The following is a 25,737-nucleotide window of genomic DNA, read 5'->3' on the forward strand; positions in this document are numbered from 1 at the left end:
ATTTGCAGTTACTGACACTGGGCTGATGTGATGGAGAAAGTCAGTGGACCAGATAATCAAAATTCAGAGGACAAAATAAAATTCTTAATAATAATCCTAATTAAAAATCCATTTATTTTGCTTGTCAAGTAATAAAATGGCAATTTAATCTGCCAGGAAAATTATTCTGTAAACGGAACACTGAAGAAGTTTTGGTACTGAATGCAAGGCAAAATCAGCTCTCAACTGTAATGGTGAAAATTCCAAAACACCTCGAGAGATGAGCCCATACTTCTGGTTTATATTAATGCAAATTTGGTCCCAGGCAAAGTGCCAGCTTGAATTCAATAGTTTTGAAGAGCAGCTGTCCATAAAAAAAGTTGCCACTGGAACCCAAAGCAATTTGACAAAATAAAACGCCATTCACCGATCGCTTTGCATGATTTAAGGTGAAATTGCACCACTATGGAAAGCAAGTTCTGCTCATAATGGATGTCAAGAGCCTCCTCCRTTGTCTCCCAACAAATGGAACAGATGGTTTCTGGTTTAAAAATCACAGCTTCCCCGACGAAGTCAATGGGTAAATCCCAGTCTGCAGCAGCTGAGAGCCTGGATAGTCTGCCTGTCGTGCTGGCTCCCTGTGAACACAGATGTGCTGGTTGCTGTTTGATCACCGGCATGCAGTAGTACCAATTACATTTTAAACACATGGGTGTTCATAGCATTCCAAAAGAGCAGAGAAGGTATTTTTCACATTTACAAGCTGAGGTCAGAGACCACACCAAGGCCCTGTTCCATTTTCTGCTTTACATCTCTTTCCACGGCTCCAGGTAAGAGGCAGCCTGTAGAGTGCTTCTGCTGAGACACGATTTTTAGTTTGCACCAGTCTGTTAGASTGTCCTATTTTAGCTCCATCTTATTCTGTGTGGTCACCTTGGCTGTGGTGTGCAGGGTCAGTCAACCTTTCCCCTTTTTATCAGCTCTCCCACTGCCCAGAGCGAATCTGAAGAACTTCCTCACACTTGGGCTTCTTTTCTCATGTATTTCTAAAGTGTTGCTAAGATGTTTACACTGTTAATCCCTGTTGATGCATCTTTCATTCAGTACCAGATAATGTGACTGTGATGTAGGTTTGGACCTTTGAGTGTGACATTCATGGTGACAGACAGCACCTCCTTGCCCTCTCTATGCAGTGAGGGCTGAGAGCTTTGCAATATGATTTGGGGCAGCTGAATTGGGACCTATAATATCACACTGAATAATTTAGCAGTTTTTACTGACCTTGATCTCTTCACAAATTCCCCTCTAATGTCCATGACTATGTGTGAGAATGTAAATGCCTTTTATCCTTTTTTTTTTTTTTTTAATATTTTCACTTTAAAATTTCCCCTGATCCAGCAGACCTTTCAATCAGCTTAAAAGCCTTCATCCTAGTAGTTCATTCCCATTTTCCCTCTTGATTTTGGAAGGTTTTTTTTTCTATTTTACAAGTCCCCGAGAGTGTTAGCGCTCATCTGGGATATACTGAATTTTGTAATACATTTTTAAAAGTACAGCTCTTAAAAGCAAAACATCCTGGCAAGGGAAAAGGAGGAGTAATGATCTTATCTGGGCTGGGAGTTTTAACTTGAAGGACTAACAACAGTGTGTCTAGAGGTGGAAAAAATCCTGACGATTTTCAGAAGAGGGAATAAAAGCAAGACCCTTTCTCAGGGTTGGGGTGCTGTCAGCATTCATTTCCTCTTTGGAGACAGTAAAAAATAGTACCAGAAAAGCTTTTTAACTCTATGGTGCAACTATTCCATTTATTTTGGTTGCTGATGCATAAAAAGAGTTTAAAAATCCCAGAATTTTTTTCTCTGCTACTTAATTCCCAGAAAAGTATGCTTGAATGGATTTTATCAGAATAAATTCTTTTGCTTTTAGATTATAACATAATCTGAAAGCTCCATGTGTGTGAGCATGTATGTGTGTATGTGTATGGATTCCTTGCTTTCTTGTGCATTTTGATTTGTTATGCTACTGTTAATTATCAGAAGTCACGATGCTTTTTTGATAGCAAGATTGAGGTTTGACATTCATTTTTATACGAATTGCATTAATTCCTTCAAATACGTTAGAAGTAAGAGTAAAAATGCTTCTTTATTACGTATAAATGATAATGTAAGTATGGGCCTTTAAATGTTTGAAATTAAGTTATAATTCTCACGGTTGTCACTGTCTTCTGTGTTGTCTGTCACATCTGGATGAAAAGGAATGATAAAACCCAGCGTTATTAGTTTAATAGAGCAGTGCAAGCCCTGCATGCCCTCTGCTGGAAGTGATCTCTCACAGGATAATGTAGATGAGCTGCTGGCAGTGCTCGATGCCTGACCTGCAGACAGACACTCGCCTTTGATGTTCTTAGTTACTCATTAACTTATGTGTCTCCGTAGCCATTTGTTAACCCAGTAGGAAGAAAAGCTCCTCCAGTGCGTTATTTTCTTCACACTTTTCATTACAGTTTGAACTCTTCCAGCCTCCTTCTTGACTTATTAACCTTGTTACTCCATTGCAATAAAAAGAAAATGAGTTATTTGTTGTGGAAAGTTATTGAATGGTATTGCATTGCTGACCCAGGTTTTATACATASAGTTTTGCTCTGCTTTTAAGGAAGTTTACAGGTCCGATACAAGCTGAGTAAGGATGGGCTCCTCATTTTCACCATTGACTCTGGAAATTTTGCCAACCGAGAGCTGCACCATGTGAAGATCAACAGGGAAGGCAGAGAGCTCGTCATTCAGGTATGCCATGGTTTATCCTGAGTGCTAAATAATACTTCAGGCCACAAACAMGGGCACAGGCTGCCCAGAGAAGTTGTGGTGGATTTCCATCTCTGGGAGTGCTCAAGGCCAGGCTGGATGGTCTCTRAGTAACCTGGTCTAGTGGGAGGTGTCCCTATCCACAGCAAGAGGGTTGGAACGAGATGATCTTTAAGGTCCYTTCCAGCCCAAGCCATTGTATAATTCTGTGAATTCTGGGAATCACACTCCCTGATTGCTGGGCAGGAGGCAAAGRTTTCATGCTGATCCAGCAGCAGAACAGCCCTCAAGCTGAGCGATGCTCCATCTGGACCCTATTTCAGAGTGCCCAACAATGGTACTTTCAGCTGACAGATCCTTCCCTTGCTTCTGACAATCTGTGAATTAGAAGAAGTTCAGAAGTTCATCTGACCACAGAAGTGGTTCTGGGGCTTAGGGATTCCTCTGTGACCTGTAGTGTCCAATGAAACACACAGCATGGATCATGAAAAARCTGTGAAAGGGAGGAAAACAGCTGAGGAATTTAATTTCATTTAGGGTGTATTTCCCAAGGGAGAATGTGACCCCAGCTGCCCTATCCTCTCACAGAAGAGGAAAAGCTGAGGGAATGCAGGGTGCATTCATGTACACAGCAGTGCCCCATCCTAGAAACTAGAACAAACCATGCTGAGTGTGGTGACCTCTTGAGAGGCAAAATCTCTCCCTCCTCTGCTTTGTTTCCCTGCATCACCTGTTTTTCCAAGGCAGGGAGAAGAGAACCATCTTACCGCTCCTTCTGCTTTCCTTCAAAGATAGTTATAGCAGTTCATATTCCAAAACAGGTTGGCTACATCTGAGCCAAAGTCATTTGATGGGRAAGGGTGGCGGATTCTRTAGGGAGGTTTTATCTTCAGGAATRGAATGAGAAGACGACAAAAACATGCAGCACTGCAGGGTTGGGGTTTTTTTTCCCTCTACAATTTCTATCCCTAGGTGGTAAAATATAAACACATCACACAACTRTGGTGGGTAGGCCTCATTATCTAAGAAGAGGGTTTATGCTAAAAGCCAGGGTTTTCCTCAAGTACCAGTCTACTATTGTCTGCTGCTCTTTGGTTTTCTTCTGTGCAGAACTAATCCTTCACAATGCCTTTCTAGAGTGGCCTCCTTTRAGTGTGTTCTGAAGTGACTAGACATGGATTTTGGGAAGCAGGSGGACTTCAGGGTCAAACATTTTAAGCTTTTCTGCAGGGAAAGTTTTCTCAAAGCCCTTTATATGACTATTCTGGTATACCTTTCAGCTTCTCATGCTAAAATCAAAGCACATTCACTTTTCTATGTTTAGAAACGAAATCATGCTTGGGGGCAGAATTAACTGATTTGCAGCTGAGCATGTTCCCAGAAGTGTGCAGTACAATGGGATTTAGGGGTGTCCACRTGCTGTTGTACTGAAGTAATTATTTTGACCTCTTCCAGGTTGATCAAGTTCTCAAACTCAAACACAACTTTTCTGAGATTGATTTTAAGGCCATTAAGTCACTCACCTTGGGCAAGGTCACAGGTAGGTTCTACCAAAAATATTCCTGATTTGTGAGTTGTTACTGTGCTGGAATTAGCCTGTGCTGTGTGTTGATTTTTGATAGAATTGGTGGTTAGTTTGGATGGTTTTGCTGTAAGGGTTGGCCTGAGCATTCCAGTACTCCTATTTATAAATCTCATCAATGCAAAACTTTGGCAGCTTTACTTGTTTGCACCGATAGCAGTTTTAAGYAGTCCCATTGCTCCCTCCAGTGAGGTGATTCATACAGCCTGTGTCCCTGCCCAGGGCAGCATCTTTGCCTAATGATACCATTTTGCTGACTGCAGCTTGCTCTTCTCCAGCCATTTCTGTTTCCTAATGATAAGAACAGCACAGTGAGCCTTCATCCTCTCTACCCTTTTTCTACTGCCAGTCTTTTTCCATTTGATTTCTGCAAGGAATATTGCATATAGCACTTAGGCCACAATTCTGCATGCTCTGTACATGGACTTTCTTGATCTTTAYTCCTCCATGCTGCAAAACCATTACAAGACCAGGAAAATTCTGCCTGRAATTTGGAAAATGTAGTTCCTTTTTTTTATTGTCAAGTGTGTCATCTTCCTTTATAAAAGAGTCTTGTTCTTTCCCAGTAAGATTCTAAATGCTTCCTTCTTTACAGACATTTCAGTTCTTTGTTCAGATTGGGCCTCCATATCCAGCCTGACATCTGTCTCACCATTGCAGTTTTATGTTTCATTATTAGCACACGAGGCCTGTGGGACTGGCAGCTAGACAGAAAMTGTGACATCCTCTAGTGTCTGCTTGTGCCATATGACTGCGTGGAATGACAACAGTGCATTCTGCATTGTGTTTTATCAAGTATTTATTAAGTRGATTAAGAGCAAGAGTTGATTATCCCCTTAGTTATATATAATATTTTGGGCTTTTTGTCCAAATGCARCCGTTTTCCGAGCTTTTGTGGACAGGTTTGGGCAACTGACACTTTTCAGCCCAATTCAGAGCTAAGATCAGATTCTCATTTTGTCAGCAGTCAGCTGTAGTGCTGAAAATCTAAAGGAACATTACTCATCCTGACCTCTACCTRGAGCTSCYGCTATAGACACCAAATCAATAAAACGAGGATTTTCTGACCAGAAAGATGGAACGTTGCAAAAAGACCTTCAAAATGTAGCCAGCAAGCTGACATGGTGCAGCTTAGCATTATGGAGAGAAACTAGATTAAGTCACAAAAAATATTATTAACTTCACACATGCAAGTTATTGTAAAGCCAAAAAGCCCAGGTTTATCTCCAAAGTCAGGCACTCAGTTCCACTGAACACCACCGACTTGTCTCCTTTTATTTCTCTCTTGCCCCAAACTTTATTGGGATTTTGTTTTAGTAATAGCAATGGTCATTCATATTCTGTAATGACACTAAAGCCATAAACTGACCATCCAGGTTGTGAAAAATATTATTGCTGTACTGGGAATCACACAGTGCATCCCAGCAAGTCACTTTAATTCCAGTCTAATCCTAATTCCAGTTTCTTCTTCATATGTTAAGTGAATTTCCACAGTTTTTCTTCTGTATCAGGATTTAATTTTCCAGGTTTTATCCAATAGCTGTAGCTATGCTGAGTTGAGTCCTTGCTCCCCCACAGAATCACAGATCTTCCTCASTCTTCTCCCTCCAGGTTAATCAGTCCCAGTTCTCTCAATCCTCTCTCTTTCATATGAGAGATGCTTCTAAATCATTTTTTTCTCTGAACTCACTGCACTAAGTCCAAGTCTTTCTCCCACCGGGAAATTGCCTTTCTCTGCAAAGCTGCTTTCCAGCAGGCCAGCCTTAGCCAGTGTTTGGTGGAGGGGTTCTTTCTAACCCAAATTCAGATCTTTTAATTTCCTTTGCTGAACTTCAGTGTTCTTATTTTCTCATTCCTGCAGCTTGTCAGTGTCTGTCTGAATGCTGGCACAACCATCTGATCTACCAACATTCTTCACAATTTCATATCTTCTCCAGACTCACTCAGGTTACACACTATTCCATGCTGGSGGGAAAAGGAAAACCCAAACCGGACATTCCTACTGCTACAGTGTTAAGAGTATTGCTTTGTTGTACAAAGAGGAGAGCTGGACATTGTCATTTTGGGAATGTAGAGTTTACATAAATAGGGTAGATCATAATTTATGCAATTGTATGGGTAAAATGTTGACTATACCTTCTTCTAATGATGGCTCACCAGAAGAATATGGGTAACTTGAGCCAATATCTGCCAAGTTCTTCCTTCTCATTGCTCCTGCCCTCAGCATGGCATGAACTCCCAGAGGCATGTGATGCTTTGAAGCAGACCAAGACTTCCTGTAGTGTTTATTTTGGATGCCACTGGGATTACACCCCTAAAGGCATTCATTAGGAAATTTAAGTGTCTGCTGAGTGAGAATCATGTGCAAAACCCTCCGTGCTTTATGTCCTACATATCCATGCTATAATCTGCTGAAAATCTGTCTCTCCTGTGACACCACTGCTCATTTGTCTGCTCTAACAGCCTGATCCTGGCTGCCTAATCAGATGATTACACCAGCTGGTTTCTTGACTCCACCATTARTTTTCCACTGACTGAGAGATCTCAAAGAGCTCTTCCAGCAGGACATCACAAAAGCTYGAAACTTATTCCTCACCAGATTTTCTTATGACAGCCATTTTATCACAGCTGGAACTTTTGAAAAGTGCACCCTTATACAGTGACCAGTTTTTTTAAATAATAACGTTTCCTCTGCTTCTATTCGACCCACCCCAGTCCCATTACACTTTCTTTAGGTACTGACACTCTAATATTTTTTTCTTCTTTTCAAACTGGCTACATTTTTTTTCCCAATGGCTGCCCTACACCTGGCTCTGAATTTTGGGGAAAAAAAACCCGTCTGTTTAAGGCAGAGGAGTCTCACCTGGAATTCAAAACATAGGGACACTCACTCTGCCACAGACTACTTGAATGACCTTGGGTAAGCCATTTACGYGCAGATATAAAGGTAAGCAGGCATTTTATTCCCACTGGAACCAGTCTGAGCTTTACTATCTCCCTTCTCTATCAGTAAAGCATGGATAATAGAACAGCCCTGCATCAGAGGGGTGCTGGGAGGATAAAAGCATTAAAGGCTGTGAGCTCTTCAGATACGCAGTAATGGGACCATATAGCTGCCTTAGAAAGATCAATCTAAATATAAGTGTGGCTTTGAAGACAAGGGAGTAAAAGGAAGCATCATTCAAGGAGCCAGCAGATGTTTGTCAAATTCATCCTCACAGTACTCAACAGCAGTAGAAAAATACTATTTTCCTGTAGTTTGTTGTCATTTTTACTTCACAAATAGAGAGGCAGGACACAAAAGGACCGATCCAAAGCTCATCAGTATCAATGGGAGTTTTCCCGTGGACTTTAGTGAGTACTGGATTCAGGCCCCAAGTGGGTCATACAGTTTATGGCAAAGCCTCGGTGAAATCTTAACCACAGTCCCAGTTCATTTACTTTAAGTGCTCCTTGCAGAGATCCTTCTGCTGTATTTAACACAAACTTTCTGACCTTCCTGTGAGGCTGACGCTGCTTTGARCAAGGGATTGAACTGCATGACCTTCGGAGGTGTCTTTCAACTTAAATTATTTTGTAATTCTCTGATCTCAGACACACATTTGCATGTGTTTAGGTGTTGTCTACAAAAAKCTGCTATCCCAGTGGAAAATACAGTTTCTTTGTTTGCAGGTCTAACTTAATGAATCCTTGAAAACTTCATACTGTGCCCCAACATGTCTAAACTTTTCACCATTATTGTCCCTGGGAAAAATAATCCCTGATGCAGAGAAGTGAATTTCATTGTCTGTGTATTTGCTTCTGAGCAATTTGATATAATAGCTGTGTAGGGATACCAGAGTAAAAGGGTAGCACTGAAAGGATTCAAGAGGATTTTGAAGAAAAAGAGTGCAAGTATTTGTTTAGGCGCTATTAATGTTGAGCTAATTTATTTGTGTCTTCGGAGTGATCAATTAGCAGACCTTCCCACATCGGTAGCATATTCTGCCACCATCACATGACATTTTTTTATCTCTAAATGCCTGAGCTAAAACACACTCAAGYTTCCACTGAGTCATTCAGCTTTGATATAAAGTGTACATAAAAGAAAGTTTATCTGAGAAGTAATTTTATTAAAATCATTATGTAGGTGCAGTACAATTCTTATGATTTCTGCAATAGCTTTTCTTATTAAAAGTTCATGAGGAGAAAATGGAATCTATACAATGAAGAGATCACACAGCAATTCATCCAAGAATATTATATAGGGGTAGATGATAATGGGATAATTAAATCACAAGGGGTAAGTTGCCATTAACTCTGAAATACAAAAGTTGCCATAAAGAAGTACCTCCTTTTAGAGAGTTTCTATGAAAATTTCTTAAGTCCATTCTTTTTTTTTTTTTTTAATGGAAAGACGTTCTGTTTTTTTAAGCTCACCAGATCACAATGTGCAGTTTAAACTATACAATAATGCCTTCGAGAAATATTGGCTGGACTCTTGTGGTCCCTGCAAAGCTCATTTATTACTCAGATTCTTCTTGCTCTAAATACCTATTTCTTAGACAAACCATATTATGAACAAAGATCTCTTCAGTGCATTTTAGAGTGCCTTTAAAAGTCATTTGTTTTTCTCCTAGTAGCCTAATAAAGAATTAAGGAAAATGGAAATTACAACGTAAGATAAAAGAGGAAAGGCTTCTGGGATCAAGATGGCAAGCACTTAAAATAAGCAATGTTTGGCTACCCCAGGCACTCCAAGCAATCCAAGATCTAAGCTAATAATACCATCAAGTCTCTCTGAAAAAGAGACCAAATCTACTCTAATCTTTTCCCCAGCAATATAATTTACCATAGGATTGTACCACCATGGTTAAATGCCCATTTTCTTGATGGCAGTGCAGCCTAAATAAGTGTCCAAGGTCATCTCCTCTTACCCAGAAATTTCACTTTTAGACTAAATTCTTGCTACTTGAGTTGATTTTAGCTKTCTGCTTCTGGGAAACACATATATTCTTTTGCACACTATCTCTCCACCTTCTTGCATATTTTCTCCTTTTTATAGATTATGTTTCCAGCCCAAGCAGGATCGCATAGGACTGGTTGTGTTGCGACAGATTAGGATTCAAATGTCAAAGACTATGACATGCAGAACTTTGATATTGCCTCTCCAAGCAGTGCTTCATTTTCAATTATAAACTGTCTTTGAGAAAACGTACTAAATGCATGCCTGAAATAATCTCTGTGAAGCCTAATGAACAAAAGATCTTAAATTCTCCACACAACACAAAATGTTCAATTGCAACAAAGCTAAACCAAGCTCATTGTGCTGCTTTGGACATTCTGTTCATTCCTGGGAATACTCATGAGAAGAAGTTCCTTTACTTTGCTCTTGCTGCCCTTTGCTTTTTCATAAGTGCTTTGGAGGGRCATTGAATGTCTGCAGCCTGTGCCTTGTTCAAATTCATCCTTTCATTGAGCAAGAGTCAAATCAGTTGAGCTCAGYTGTAACCACAAAAAATTTCTGTTTTCACTCCACTGTCTCTGTGGYAGACTGACACCAGGAAATTAGATTATTCCAAAGTGATATTTTTGGGTTCCAGACTAACCCAAGATCTGCTTTCTGCCCTTTCCAAATGAATGATTAATGTCAGCAGTGTTTCCTGAGATTGTTGATGGAAACAGCAGCACATTTTTCAAGGTACCTGCACAGTACCTTGTAGTCAGCTCTTCTGAGACCAATGCAGTGTGTGGAGACTTCACGTGTCTTTTACCTCAAGGTCGAGAGTCCAAATCTGGTGACAATGTCCAAGGAGTAATCTTGCCAGTCCTGTTCAGCACCTTGGCAAAATGAGGTGATGAATTCACTTTAACTCCCACAGATCATATTTCTATTTAGCAGACTTAAGAAAAGAAGAACAACCAGAGCTACAGCATACAGAGTAAATTCCCCTTTGCACTTCTACCTGCGATTCACTTAGATTAATTAATTAATTAATTAGAACCTAGACTTTTAAAACAGTCAATGTCTGCTTTCGCTGATGTTAAAAAATATTTCAGTTAAGGAAATCCATAATGGTCATTTCTGGATACAAGTGAGCACACAAGTAAACTTCAGGCTCAGGCTTCAGTTTCTGAGTGACATGAAATTGATGTTTATAAAGAAAGAACAAAAATATATTGAATAATGTTTATGGTCCTTTTTGATACAAAGATATCTTTAGAAAGAGGATATTTTACTCGCTCTTCCTGCAAAATACTTTCGATTTTTCTTTGATTCCAATTACATGTCTTGTTATCATTTACTGTGTTAATTTGCTGTTTCATTACTGAGCAGATCAATGCTTGGTCCTAGAGAATCCTCATGGAATTCTATTCATTACGAAAATTAATTTCCCATTACTGAGATATGAAGACTTAAAATTTCTTTTATCTAGGATCTTAAAACAAGTGTGTTGCATGTGGCAGAGGTGTAAAAGGAAAGCAGTGAATAGGATTTTGTGAATAGGAATAAATCAACACATAAGTTATTTCAATATAATCCATAAAGTTTAAAAGATACAACCACATGTTAGTTTTAATCCTCATTATCATGGAAAGCCATTGCAAATACATGGRAAATCAACATAAGGCTTGGTGAGCTGTGACATTGCAGACAACTTCCAAGGATCAACTACAGGACCCAACAAGAGGCCAGGCCAAATTATGCACAACTCAGCAGATAAAGCTTAAAAATTGACTTCTAAATATAGGGGTAAACTTCATTTGTGGAGGATGAGAAGTTTAATTACTAAAAGCTGGAAAAGATTGTCTTCTTATTCTCCGTGTAGAAATTAGCCAAAGTAATTCATTCTCCAGTACTGGGAACAGAAATGCAGTGCTGAAATGTCAGAAGATCAAACCAAGCYATCAGCAGCAATTCAGTGTGATTTTCCAGGCCACTGAAATGCRTGGAGAGATTCACAGCATTGCCAGGTCAGAGGAAGGCCATTCAAGTTTCTTATGACCTTGGCTGCAGCACAGACCACACAACTTCACCGAGCTGCTTCCCTTCCTGAGCGCTGTGTCATGGACTGAAAACACCTTTTGGAGAAACATTTCATTGTGATGCAAAAACTCCAAAGGACACTGTGTCCTTTAATAAGCCTTTCATAGAGCTAACCATGCCATAATCACAGATTTACATTATCCTCTCAAGAATTCAGAGGGCAGCACAAGTCATTCACATYCAAGTCGTGCAGCTTTCTTGTTGAGAAGAGAGAGAGCCCCCCTTTCTGACAGACATCAGGCACACACCTAAATCTGTATAATAAAGCAAACTGCATCTGTGCACGTGGAATTTTTACCAGAGGACCCTGGGGTTGTTTTTTTTTTGGGGTCTGTTCTTTGATGTCTTTTTTTTTTCCAAATTTCAAAGTCTTTCAACAACAAATCTCGGAGTTGTCATTCATGAAAAGCTTACTTTGACAAAAGACTCACAGCACTGGCCCTTAATGCAACTTTTTAAAATGCCTGCAAAAGTACTGAATCTTAGACTTTTCAAACTACTGTACCATGAAAAAAGAACTCATTATTTCTTAGGCTTTACCTTTTGCACATTGGGGCAGAACAGAGAAACTTAGATTGCCTGGTGTAGAAAAAATACCAACAAATTCACCTTTTGTGTCAGAGCTAAGAAAACAATAAAGGCTGAGAGTCAGAATGTTTACAAAGGGTTTTATAAATTCAACAAAGATGGCAAATACTGTAAAGCAGTCTTTTAGTATATATAAACCTTMCTGCAGGAACTTGGAAGCAATTCTTTGTCTGTTTCATAACATCTCAGCCAAAATCTCATTAAAAACCTGAATGCAGTCAATTCTTAGGCAGTTTCGGAAGAGCAAATGTGAACTTCTGCAAGATTACAGTTTTTCCAGTGTCAAAGCCTCGCAGTTTCCCTTCCCATCTTGCAGCCCAGAGGCTGTGCCCCTGACAGCTCTGCAAACTGAGCATTTCTCCTGTAAGACCCCTGGGAGAGCGAGCTCACACCGTTCCTTGCTTTACTGAGAAACAGCCAAGCTCTTCTGTGCTAAACTTCCATGAAGACACTCAAATATAATTAGAAATCTTTCTTGGCTAATTCCCTCTGGCTGCACAGCATAACAGTCACAGATCTTGAGGACAAAAATAATGTGTGATTGGGCTGACTTTGAGATTTTCTTAAGTTTAGATAATTAAAATAGCAACATCTGCTTTAAGAGGTCTATTTTTTTTCCTAAATCCTGACTATTTGTAAAATCATTGTATTTGAATAATAGTGGAAAAATTTGACCTTACTTTAAAATTTACCATCTTATTCTTTCAAGATTGGAAAACAAATTTGAAAAGCTAGGAATCCTTATTTCCCAATGTCATTGGAAGTATTCCCAAAACTTTCAGTGCTAGAAGGTTAGTTTCTTTCATTAGCAGGTATTTTTTAAGACTTTCAATAAGTTTTGATACTGTATCTGTGTGCATTTGTAGGCTTTTTTTTTTTTTTTTTTTTTTTGATTGACCTAGATATAAAGCACATCATGTTTGAGACCTCTGAGCAGCATGAATTTCAATTTCTGGAAAGTAAATAAATGTGAGTTTGGAGAAAATAGAAGATGGCTTCACTGTCCTTCCCTGACTTTCCCAAACAATCTTTGATATTAAAACTTCTGGAACTAATTTTTTTTACTGTGAAAGTGGTGAAGCATTGGAGCAGATTGCCCAGAGAAGTTATGGATTCTCATCCCTGGAAATGTTCAAGGCCAGCTTGGATGGGGCCCTGAGCAGCCTGGTTTAGTGGGAGGTGTCCCTGCCCATGGCATGGGGTTGGAACAAAATGATCTTTAAGGTCCCTTCCAAACCAAACCATTCTCTGATTAAATAAATAACTGTTGCTTTTGATTCACTTTCTCTTTGTAAAATTTAATTGAACACATACCAACAGAAAAGTTATTTGTGCTATCTCATCTTCAGGCTGGAAAATAACACAGAGATACTTGTTTTGATTTAGATAAGAGGAGTTATAATTTTATTCTTTATTTTATTAATGGAATGGGACTAATAGAGTGAGAGCCTGACTCACAAGTAGGAGGATTCATCAGAATTCTGGTAATAAAATAATAGTAAGATGAACTGGTGCTTCAGAAAAGTTGAATAATAAGCAGTTGAAGGATGGGAAGCTGAGGTAGCAAGCCATTCAGTGACAGACCACATACAGCCTTGTGTAASAGAAAAGAGAAGGGTCTTCCATCCAAAGAGTGGAGGAGGCAGAAKGCCTTGAAGATATGGTCCATATGTGTATAACTGATGCTGTTAATAGATGCAAAAGAAAAAGTTAAATAAGAGTATTGGGCCCACAATCCTATAGTATTTAGTGCTGCTATTAAGCTTATTATTACTAGTATTATCAGTATTATTGYTTTTTTTATCATTGTCACGATTTGTAGATATGATGTGCTAGATATTATCCAGACAGTAGAGAAAATTAATAAGGTACTTGATTCAAGGTAAGTAGCATTATAGAGAAAGGACTAGGATGGGGAACCTCATGGTTCAGGCCAGGGAGAACTTTCAGGCTGCTGAAAGAGAATCTGAATAACACAAATAAAAGGGGTGGGTAAAATTGAATAACACAAGTAAAAATTTAATAATTCAAGTAAAATTGAATGACACAAGTAAAAGGGGTGGGTAAAGCAAAATAAGATCCATTTTCTGCCTTCCTAGAGCAGTCAGTTGGCAGAGTGTTTTTGTGTTGTGCTGCAGACAGTTTGGCGCTGGACCCCGAGGTCTCCAAGGCGAACACCTATGGTTTCAGTGGCTGCCTGTCCTCTGTTCAGTACAACCACATCGCTCCCCTCAAAGCCGCCCTGCGCCATCCCAGCGTCGCTCCCGTCACCGTCAAAGGCTCCCTGACTGAATCCAGCTGTGCATCCATGATGGAAGCTGATGTCAACACAGCCACCACAACATAYTCCTCGTCAGGTATGTCCTGCTGGGAGGGGATTGTGGGGTTTAAAGGGTTCTGTAGAGTGAGGTTTCTTTCCCTCTTGCTGTAATGCAGTTGTGACAGTATGAGTAGTGGAACTGGGAAGTTGCCTTTTCTCTCAGAATTTGGAGTGTTGAGAATGAACATCAGGATTAGTCAACACCCCTTTAAAAGTCATTGTTCTGAAATAATGTTTTTAGGCATTGTTCCTGGACTGACTAAAACATGCCTAGAACAAATAAATTCCAAAGTTGTAGTGGAAACAAGCATTGGAAATTTGGTTGTGCACCTGATTTGTCATTCCTGTCCACTCCAGATAACTCCAGTGCTGCAGATCTCWAAGGAGAATATAAATGTTACACAAATCTGTATCCCAGTGGTGAAGCAATAGAAGTCTTACAAAAAACAAGTCRAATTTGTTCCCACCCTGACAGAAATGAGTGAAAACTCTTGTRCAAACCTGTGGCATGTGTCTGACTTTCACTGAATGCTTGTACTTCATTCTCTCAGACTAAAGTGAGGGAGCACTACTTGAGCAGTACCAGCAAGATGATCCCAATCGTTTGTGTATATTTTGCAGTCCTGAAGCTGTCCTCTGGGAATCTGAAGTATTTTGCATATGTGAATTTGTATGCAGAGAAGGAAATGGAGAGCAGCTGGAAGTGTTGTCACCATGAACAGGGACAATCAAGTAGCTGCTTTAGTCACCAGTGGATGTGGCAGAATTCTTAATGAACAGAAAGGGGTGCAAATTAAGGGCTGTTTTTTGCCCCTTGACCTATAAAGCCACTTTGTCTTTTTTTGATAACTAATAAAACTCTGGTTTAGATCATAAWACAATTCCTTTGGCATTTGTACTTGCATCAAATCCCCATTTCTTGCAGCTTCTGCCTAAGATATTCAGCAGAAAACAAATGATGCTATTAGCATTCTGCATAGGGAAAGAGGCTGCTGATTACTCTGGAGAGCGGCTGCCACTGTGCAAGTGCCTCTCCCCAGCCCCCCACTTCCTCCTCAGTGCCTGCAGTTGTCTGAGCTATCTKCTCTGACGCACAGAGAAATGTGTCTTGTGAGTCCTGAATGGGCAATGATACTGAAAACATGAACTCTTTGCCCTGTGATCTGTCACCTCGATGATCTGATTTTTCTAAAAGGTTTAGAAAGCGGTAAAACCTGAGGCTCAACTTCAGGACACACAGAGAAGAGTGTAGCATTTGAACTTAAATATTTAAAGCATATAATCAGTTGCATTCTATCGTCAAGGTTAAGCACTGTTGCATCAGAAATGCAGAATTATTACAAAATCCTTGCCTGTCTTTGCCACTCTGTGCTCTAAAATATGATTTCCTCTCAATATGATGAATTATCTGACATTCCAGTCTCGCTATTCACACTGGATTTGATTAAAGCCTGAATAAGATCTTTAGAACAAGTGAGTTCTGAAGACTTCATGTCTTTATATGCTAAAATAAGAGCACTGGGCGGTTGGTTCTTGTTAAAAAAAATTCCAATTTATAAAAAATTACAATTTCTATAGATGTACTTGARCATTACATTTATACATTTTAAGAAATAAAAAGAAAACGGAGTCAAGGATTAACTTTCAAATTTAGTGCCCATATCTCAAATCATCACTTCCCAATTTCTCATTATTGAGTGTCTGAGAAGGAAAATAGAGCTTCAAAGGAGGCTGTACATGTCTGCGTCGATATTCTAATGTACAGATGCAACAAAAAAGCCCACTAGGAAAACTCTTTAARTGTGTGAAAAGAGCTTTCTATATTTGTAACTTGAAAACAATTGAAGCTATTTCCTTCAKAAAGGAATACTTGTGTTCAAAAAAGTTTCCTCACAGACAGATATGGCATAAAATCCATTCACATAGTTGTCTGAACACACTTCTTCTAATTAGGAAACACAAAATAAGAGGTGGCTTACTGTGGTTTTGATATTTAACAAAGATCTGCAGATCACCTTCTTCCTMACTGAGGCACATGTAAAGATTTCTTTTATTCTGAGCTCTATTGATGGGATAGAGATAATGGACTTCTACTATGCTATTTTTTCTTAATGTTAAAATACTGTAAGAATTACAGAGGAGATTCAGCTGCATGAATGTTGGAGCCTTGAGCTGCCTGSCCTCTTCAGCTGAGAGCAGGTCTTCAAGCATTTGAAGTAAAAAAATGTCAAATAAGTCAGGAACTACTCAGAAAATATTTGCTTCTGAAAGGCMCCTTAAGCAGTGAAGTTCCTGTCTCACTGTCCAAATTGTGCTGGACCTGGTATTTCTAAACAAGCTCCAGCTGGCTGGGGATGTGCCAGGACAGCCTTGGTTTTTGACTAGTACCATGCTACAATTTTTTTCTCTAGTACAGAAGGAATGTTGTAGAACAGATGTAAATTTTTAATTATCACTGAATGTGATGGCTTCAGCTGAGGGATCAGGTAAAAAATATCACACCAAACTTTTCCATTATCCACAAAGTTAATTCATTTGAGTCTGAAATAATGATGACTCTCCTATTCTAGTTTGTGGAGAGAAATAGGTGAGCCACACTGTCAATCTTAGCCATGTTAGGGTATAAAATAATTGCAGGTTCTTCTCCTCTTTGACTAAATTTAAAAAGCCCCTAAATTACTAGTTTTGATTTTAATAACTAACTTCTATATACTGAAAAAAGAAGTGAGATGAATCTAATCATGACGTACAAAATTATTACCAACTGTGATCTAATTTTTAATTTGGCCCTGCTTTAAGTTTATGCTCAGAGGCCTGAGACTAGGCTAAATAACCCCCAGATTTCCTTTCYAACCTAACCTTTTCTATGATGCTTTCTATATGTGTGTGTAAAATACATTTTTATTCCCATTCCAGTCCCACGTAGTAGATGAGATGAAGCATTGCCATGACTATTTGTTTCTTGGGAGTGACACTCTGTGCACACAATAACCAAGCGAGGGGGCTCTGCTTAATGGGTCTCAAGCTGAGGGTTCAAATCTGTCATTGGTGATGACCATTCATGTGCCAGTGGGTGGATATGAGGTGTTCAGAAGTCTTTTTTGTGCTGCATCTGGGCGAGCCCTGATTTTTCAGTATGGCTGTGATTGAACAGGAATCCTTCCACACCTAAAACCTGCAAGTAGAGCTGCATTTTTTTAAAACATCAAAGCCTCTTTCAGCCTCATGTCTTTGCACTTCTTTGGGGCTGGTATCACTGATGTAGATAATAAGGAAAAAAATATCCCCTTTAAGAACGAGAGCAGTCCAATGCCACCATCATTCCAATTCAGAGTGTCTTGATGCACAAATATGAAATTTTTTTTTCAATAAAAAGCATTCATTTTCAGCAATGGCATGCCAAAATGGGGCTGAGTCAGTTATTAAGGCAAGGATGTTCAATTACAACAGATCTTGCAACACCAATTTTCTCAGTCAGGTTTCCATGCCTTGCATCAGAAAGGTCAGTTTGGGAGAGAATTATATAATACAGAGCAGAGACTGATCCCTGACTCCCTCCCTGCCTGCATTCTCTGTATGATAGCCTGGAGGCTTGTAGAGGAGAGACACACAAATATGAATCCCTTCAAAGGAGAGGGTAAGCTGAAGAGAAAAATGTGAAGGTGCAAAAAAACTGGATTCAGCTAGCAGTAGAAAACATGACGTTTTCTGAAATATGCTGGACTGAAAAGAAAGTGCACTGCTGTAACTCCACTGATGTCAGGAAAGCCTTCACCTCTCAGATTTGGACCTGAATTTGAAACAGCATCTCAGCTTTTTGACTCAGTGTTTCTACAATAGTCAGAGTAGTTTCTACAATAGTCATTTAGAGACAGAGTACGAGACAGCTCAAACATCAAGGAGCCTTTAATACAAGAGKTAATTTCTGACCCCTCTCTGGTTTGGATCCCATCTGACCACTGCATTTCTGCAGTGGAGGTAAAAGCATCCCTTTCAGGTAAAAGACGCTGTCCCAAGCAGAGACTGCTTCTCTTTATGGGATTGAATTCAACCTGTACATCTCATCTGCAAACATAGGTCAGGTCTAAATCTGCCTAGCACCCCTTTCCTTTTTCTTCTTTCTGTTATTTTTCTTAGGTAGCAACAACAACAACAACAAAAAAAAAAAAAAAAAAAAAAAAAAAAAAAAAAAAAAAAAAAAGATAATAATACATCTCTGACTGAGAAAAGCTCCCAATAGGCTGTTTAGTTGAAATATCTCTCTGATTCTTCTGATGAACTGAAACAACACCTTTCAGATGTTAGCGTGAGCTTTTCTGTTTCCTTTTAAATGTATCCTAAATAGAATTTGCTCCTGAAGGTGTAGATGAAAGTTGTTCTGCAAATTCACTTTATTTTTCAGACCCTTCTGGTTCAGTTCTCCAATCCCCCAAATCACACCTTTTGAAAACAGATTAGAATTCAAGAGAGTRAGAGGACACTTCTGTCTAAGCCACAGAGAAAATGAACAGTTGATACAGAAAATAAGTTCTCTTTTGTTTAACCAACTGCAGATCCTTTTGGGAAGACAGATGAAAGAGAACCTCTCACCAATGCAGTCAGAAGCGATTCAGCTGTGATTGGAGGTAATTTCATTTTTAAATATTTTAAATTTCAGTCAAAAAATAATTCCTTAAAGGCAAACATCTTGGAGACTTTAAACCTGGGCACCATGAAATCTAGTCCAAGGGGCTTTTGGCAATCTGACACAGTTCTGGTATCTGTTTTATTTATTAGTATATATCTGTGTCAAGCTATCTAGGTAGGCAATAGCATTATGGATTCTTGTGGTCACACATGGAACATCAGGAGCCAGTCTTCTAAAATGTAACTAAACTCTGTCTGCCTGTCTTGTCCTTACTGACCATGATGATCTCCAAGGTTCCAGTCATTCTCTGATTCCTTGTGAGTCTGTCCTAAGACCCAGCTAAGTAGTAATTGTTTTACACACCCCCCTGGTGAATGCTTTACACAGTATTCACACATCCCATATTTCCTGAGCTCTCTCTTTGTCATCCAGTGGTGCAGTGAAATTCACCAGGCCATATGGAAGTATTTCTATACTGGGCAATGTTGTCCTCATAATTCCATGTGTGGTTTTAATTTTCCTTTAACGGCCTAGGAGACAATTTATCTCTGTTTATTTTAGAGGATGCCCTGTGGTGAGCTGCCTTTGATAATATCTAGAAGCTCTAAACCCAAGTCTACAAGGCTTGTGCAAGGTTCCCAGAGATAACATAGAAGAAAATACAACAGAGCAGGAATTTGTAGGAGCACACAGATCTAGTTCTTTAAAAGCAAACACATGGAACCAACTTCACTCACCAACTCACCAGCAAAAGCAGAATTTGACAGAAATTAGGTCAATTTCATCAATACTAGCTGTTTTAAGTGTTCTTAAGGTGACAAAATAGAAATAAAAACTCCCAGGGAGGGTGKGATAGAGGCATATGGTTGTGTGTGGCCTGAGATGAACTGATCTAGCATACCAACAAGGTGCTGTGCACTGGTGATGCCCTTTGAGGAACTGAGCTTTCTGGTTTGGTTTTTACTCTTTCTATCATTCCTTTTTTTTAAATCCATTTACAGGTGTAATAGCAGTTGTGATATTCATCATCTTTTGCATCATTGCCGTCATGAGCAGATTCCTCTATCAACACAAACAAGCACATCGAAGTAGCCAGAAAAAGGAGAAGGACTACCCAGAAAACCTTGAGAGCTCCTTTAAAGCTGACATTGACTTGCAAAACACAGTGAGCGAGTGCAAACGGGAATATTTTATCTGATGGACAATGCAATTTCTTCTTACTCTTACTACTCCRACCTTMCTTTCTTTATTCCTTTCTCCGTTCCTTTTTTCTTTTTGATTTTTTTTTTTTTTGAAACACTCATTTTTTTGCTAGCTTCTTTTTCATTTGGAAAAGACCGCCCTGCACAGGAAACACTGAGAACAATCACAGTGCCTCACTCTCTGCACAAGAACGTGGCAATCACAGTTTACTTCTGCAGCTCAAGAGACCTGCTATCCCATCCTACACAAAATAGGAGCCACATGCACACCTGGTTTCTGCTGTCAGTTCTTGGATGTTTCAAAGTCCCTGCATTTATTTGTTGGGTATTTTTCTTTTCTTCTGGAGCCGTTTAAGTCATTGCTGTTACACTAGAGCTGGACTATGTAAAGTACAGGTAAACTAGTTGAACACATAGCTCTGCAGATACTGGGACAGGATAGAAGGAAAGAATGAGACCAAAACATCTGATTTATTTCACAGGCTCATTTACAACAATCATAAAGAACCAGCCAAATTCTCAAATGTTATTAATTGATATATTGTCTGTTGATTTAAATGGTGTCAAATTAATTTGTACCAGTTGAAAAGCTGGTATGACATAAAGGAAAATARAACTGTCCTCATTAAGCTCCTTCCCCCAACCTCCTGTCCTTTTACTGTAACTTTTAGGCTTCTCAGTACTTTTCAAACAATATATGTATCAACAATGAATGTCATTCCCATGCACCTCTTCCACCTCCATCTCATAAGGCTGGCTATGTAGACCCAACATACTCTAGTATAACCCTAGCTGAAGCATGGAAAATAGTAGCTTGAATCTCCAAGGGGTTTAGGAAGCTGCTAGGACTTAGGTGCTCTATATTTGTCTGAAATTTTAGAAATGCAGCATATGCCTGTTCATGCCACATGGAGGATTATCACGCACTGAGGTTAAACTGTTGCCGCTGTGGAAAAGAAAAAGTAYATAGATGAGAAAAAACCCAAAATAGTTTACTCTTAAACATGACTCACACCTTCTGCCAGCTCTTCTAATAAAAGGAAAAATAAATCTTACTACTGAAAAAAAACCCTTCCATAATTGCATGAAAGATTGATTGGTATTTCCTGTTYGTAGAAATTGGAATAACTTCTCCAAAGCTAAATAGAGAGAGGTCTGATGTCATGTCTAAAGAGATGAATATTTGATCAACCTTCTTTACAAGGAAGAACACTAGGGAGGCACAGAGATCCCAAATACTCTATTTCAAATTAATCTTCACTCCTATTTTCTAAAGTCTTCTGTCCTTTCCTGACTGGRAACACTACTGAAGACTCAAATTCTACCCATTTTACTTGTGCTGCATGGATAGTGGTCCCTTTTACATAGATTTAAATTAAAGAATCCTGATATGAATTAATAACCCACAGCAAACTAGACATGAGCTTACACATGCAACCGGTGCTATTTTTCTAGGCAGTGCATTGCAAAGTGTGTAGATGTTTGTTTGAGGCTTTTTTTTATGGGAGGAGAGAGCAGACAAGGAAGAATAAATCAATAAATTATTTGATGCAGTGATTCTTTACCACTTTGTTTGGAGCATTCAGTGAAGGGAAAGCAGTCTTGGAACTGCTTTGRACATAATTCTTACATGACGAGGAATGTGAGGCCAGCCCTAAACCCAGAACTCTTCACTGAACAGTTTTATAAAGCCATTTATGTTCAGACTGGTTTGGTGCCATTCTTCCTCAGCCATGGCCAGCCCCACACTGGCTGTTTGGATGATGGATTTCTTGGCAGTGTTTCTGTGTGATGAGTGTTGGAATGGTGGACTCAGGAGCTGGGTTMTCTTTACATTGCTTTGTCTTTTGCTGTAAAATCCTGGCAAAGGGATTACCTTTTCCCATTTCTTCCTCCAGATAAAGCTGCTTCGTTTGGCATGGTAGAAGGGGAGCAATGAGAGTTCCTGGGCCCCTCTGCCCATGTTTGAATCGTCTTTGAAATGGCCTCTGTATGAGACATCTCCTAAGTCCTAATGTGCTTTTAATTGGCTAAGTGAAGAATGGAATAGGAAAGTAAAACTGAAAATTTAGCTGAGTTGGGGTGCACCTGTAAAAAGAAGGAGCTGCACATGAATGCATGCATGAGTACATAGAGACACATGCATCTGTACCTGTGGAGGTGGGAAGACTTTTATGCTACAGGGCTKAATGAACACATTTATATGGACTCCCAAATCAGGATTTCAAAATTATTCTTATTAAAWGATAGCTAAAATATACTAAATTAAATACCCGAATACTAACTCCTTTTTAGTTTCTTGTTTTGTTGTAGTGCTTTCTTTAGTGAGAGCATAATCAGATTTTCTTCAGTTAGAGGCAATTAATTTTTTTTTTAATTAAAAGAGAAGAAATAAAAATCTACTAGTGCTAAAATGGCTTTCATTTTCCTTAGTTCAAATWAGAACTTTGTTCCTATTTATTTGAAACCATTTCTTCTATTTTTGTTTCTCATTAAATGGGGTGTTTTTCCTTTATCTTTTAGCTATCATTCTAGATAATATTTTTAAGTAAAACCAGGGGATAAYACTTTTTATGCATAAAATTTCACGTTTTATTCAGTGGAAAACCCTGAGACTATCAAAGAGTTGTTTGGAGGCATTGTTTGGGTTTTCTTCCTTCGTGAAGATGAGTTTTATATAAAAGTTAGGGACTGGTAGAAGGAAACTAAGTCTCATTTTTTTTTTTCTCTTGGTGATATGATATGTAACCTCTGAAAATTGTTATTGCTASACAGGGATTTTTAGACTGTGAAATTACAAAGTGTCTTAGATATGGGTCTAGACAGTGCAAATTCTTGTTTTCCAGAAAAGACCTGGCCAATAATAGCCATGCTTATAAAGATATTTAGTCACGCTGTCTGAGCTGGATGCCCAGAAGGGCTGTTTGAGAATCCCCRTGCCTGGCTAGAGAAAACAGAGGAAGGCTGGATGTCAGAAAACTAAATCCAACACTTTCAGTGTGACATAGGCTGCCACCTGAGTGAAGGATAGGCTCTACAAGGAATTTACTCTCTTGATGATGTGGATCAATGCTTAAGTGACTAAATGAAATAAGCATTTAACTTAAATTAATTTCAGTTGAATTTCTGCTTCTGCCTTGYTGTGAAATGTTCAATATACTGCAAGAAATTTAAATACCTTTGAAAATTGAATCCCATTTCTCTTTTGGAAATAAAACTTTGGTCCTAAGTAAGTTATCTATGTAATTGGMAGTTAGTAGTTCATCTATCCTTACTCGCTTACGAGAAACAAGACAATGTGAATGTTTTGGGTCAGTTTTTACCATGTACACTTTATTTTTTCTTGTTCTCGCCATAGCTCAGCACTTTGGTTATGACTGCAGTGAAAAAGCCAAATAAAAGATATACTTTCAACTCATATTGGCTAAGCCAGAATTCCCACCTGGGTAAATATGACTTTAAAAATGAGACTATATATAGAGTTGTGCTGTTATCAGATTGTGTTCAGTCATGAGATACCCTGATAKTTAAGTTAAAATTATAGTCAGGTTACGAAAGATGCTTTCTCTTGGTTTCATTTTAACCTGATCTAGCTAGACTTAACTCATTCTATTTATCAGTTGGTCAGTCTTTACAGTGTAAGCCAAACCCTTATTTTAATGAGATYTTTGACTGTATTAGCATTTAGCTGATCACATATTTCACATATTGGGTGAGGAGCAATCAATATATCATATTGTTTCACTGTGGTGAGGGGTTATGAATGTTTTCCTAATGAAGTCAGTTATTGATTTTGCTGAAGATAAGATTGAGTCCAAGACCTATGAAGCACTTGGATATTTCTTTTATCTGAGTCTGTTGGGTTTGTTTCATTTTGCATTTGGTTTTACTGACTGCCTGTTTTACAATTGTCATCCAGTGGTTGGTGAGGACAGGGCAAACATCTCAAACATCCTGTAAGATTAATTTCATCACTAGAGATGCCTCTTTTTCTCCTTTTTTTATAGAGAGAGGATAGTCTCCTGGCAATAGATAAGTTACTTCTAGCAGAATTTGCCCATGAAATGGAATTCTACAATGGTTTTGCAGATCCAGTAGACACATCTGCACAGGTATTGCAGGTGACTTTTTTATTATTGAGGTGACAGCTGGGGTCAAGGAAGGACACCTCCAGTCTAAAATTACACTAGACATCTCTGCCTATTAAGATCATTCTTGTAGCCAAATACATGACAATCGAGTTTCAAAATATGCTTTGAGCTGGTGACAATCTGATCAGTAATCTGTGGGCCTTGGAAGTGGATAGATTCTCATTTCAGTCTATTCTAGATCCAATATCCATTTTTTGCCTCACATGGGAGCTTTGGCAKATAACATTTATGAAGCCAGCCACACACATTTCCAAATCTAAGGCTAACTCAGYCCCCTCAGATGCCTTTCCTCACATCTGATGCCATTTGAAGTGATACCAGGGTATCTCTGCAGCTCCAGTAAGGATGTCAGTCTCCTCTCTGTCACATGTTGCATCTGTTMACCCCAAGTTGATATGTCTAATATTTGTTGGTTTTTCATGTTATAATAAGTGCCCATCCAGAAACRCTAAACTCTTGATGAGATGAATCCCTGAAAAGTAAATCACATCTTCAGGACAAAATCAACTTTGCTTTTATCAGTGTAAGCCAATCAGTTGACATGTATCCTCCTCCTCAAATTAACATGAGTGAAGGGGAGGCAGAACTTCACCTCTTTGTGGTCCATTGTTGTCTACTGCTCTCACCTACACAAAGTTTACCATAAACAAGACCAATTTCAAGTATTCTTCTGCACTGCCAGTTTTTCACAGACACAAAGGAGGTTTTTCTGTATTTTATTTTTCAGAAAGCAGCACTTTGTAAGAGACTTGAGCAAGGCCTGAGATGTTGTGAGTGTTATTTCAAAGCTTTCGTGCTGTTTTTCAATGCCTGCTTATCAAACGAGCCAAGTGATAGAATTACATCCCTGCCAAACCAAGGGCCTTATCCAGAGTCTTTAGAGGTTTGTAGGAGGCCTCTTGGCTGACTACACTCAGAGTTGCACCCTGCCCTTGAAGGTTTTGGGGGTTTTCTTCACAGGTTACTACCACAGCTTCAAAGCATGATTTGTYCCCTTGGGTTCTGCACTTTGCTGCTCTTATCTTTCCCAGTGGAAAGCTCTTCATGTCCTTTTCTGGTGTGGGCGGCCCCCTCCTCCCTGCTACTTTTGTTCATGAACTTCTAAACACACTCTTCTTTTGGGTCTGAAGCAGCTTTTTTCTTTGATTGTTTATTTTGAGACAYGCATATAGAGAGTTTGAATATTTCAAAGTATTGGTACTTATTTTTGTGATCTTTTGCACTAAGTTACAAAAACAAAAATTGGGGGGAAAAAAAGCACACTTTCTGGTGAACTCTTGTAATTTGTAAGCTCGTTGTTTATTGTTTGTAATGTGCTGAGTCTATAAGCCAAGCYAAGGAAGGATTAAGGCAACAGTTTGTGTTGACAGTGGCACTCCATATCTAGTTCACCTCTGTTTTCTTCATCTCTCCTTTTTCTTTAACATGTGGAGCTATCAAATTGCTGGAAGGAGTCAGGG

General features: G+C 39.0%; 1 protein-coding gene across 1 annotated transcript in view; it reads left to right on the forward strand.

Moving 5' to 3' along the window:
- Positions 1-20,151, forward strand: part of CNTNAP5 (contactin associated protein family member 5) — a 223,082-nt gene extending 202,931 nt beyond the window's left edge. Inside the window, exons 20-24 of the mRNA XM_057364809.1 lie at positions 2,632-2,762; positions 4,236-4,320; positions 14,116-14,334; positions 18,851-18,922; positions 19,926-20,151. Coding sequence (XP_057220792.1) covers positions 2,632-2,762; positions 4,236-4,320; positions 14,116-14,334; positions 18,851-18,922; positions 19,926-20,122 — 704 coding nt within the window. The 3' untranslated portion in view covers positions 20,123-20,151. The remainder of the gene's footprint in view (positions 1-2,631; positions 2,763-4,235; positions 4,321-14,115; positions 14,335-18,850; positions 18,923-19,925) is intronic.
- Positions 20,152-25,737: the final 5,586 nt, after the last annotated feature.

Source organism: Malurus melanocephalus, unplaced genomic scaffold, assembly GCF_030028575.1.
Source record: "Malurus melanocephalus ecotype Western Australia unplaced genomic scaffold, MMel_1.1 scaffold_42, whole genome shotgun sequence".
NCBI classification, from domain to species: domain Eukaryota; kingdom Metazoa; phylum Chordata; class Aves; order Passeriformes; family Maluridae; genus Malurus; species Malurus melanocephalus.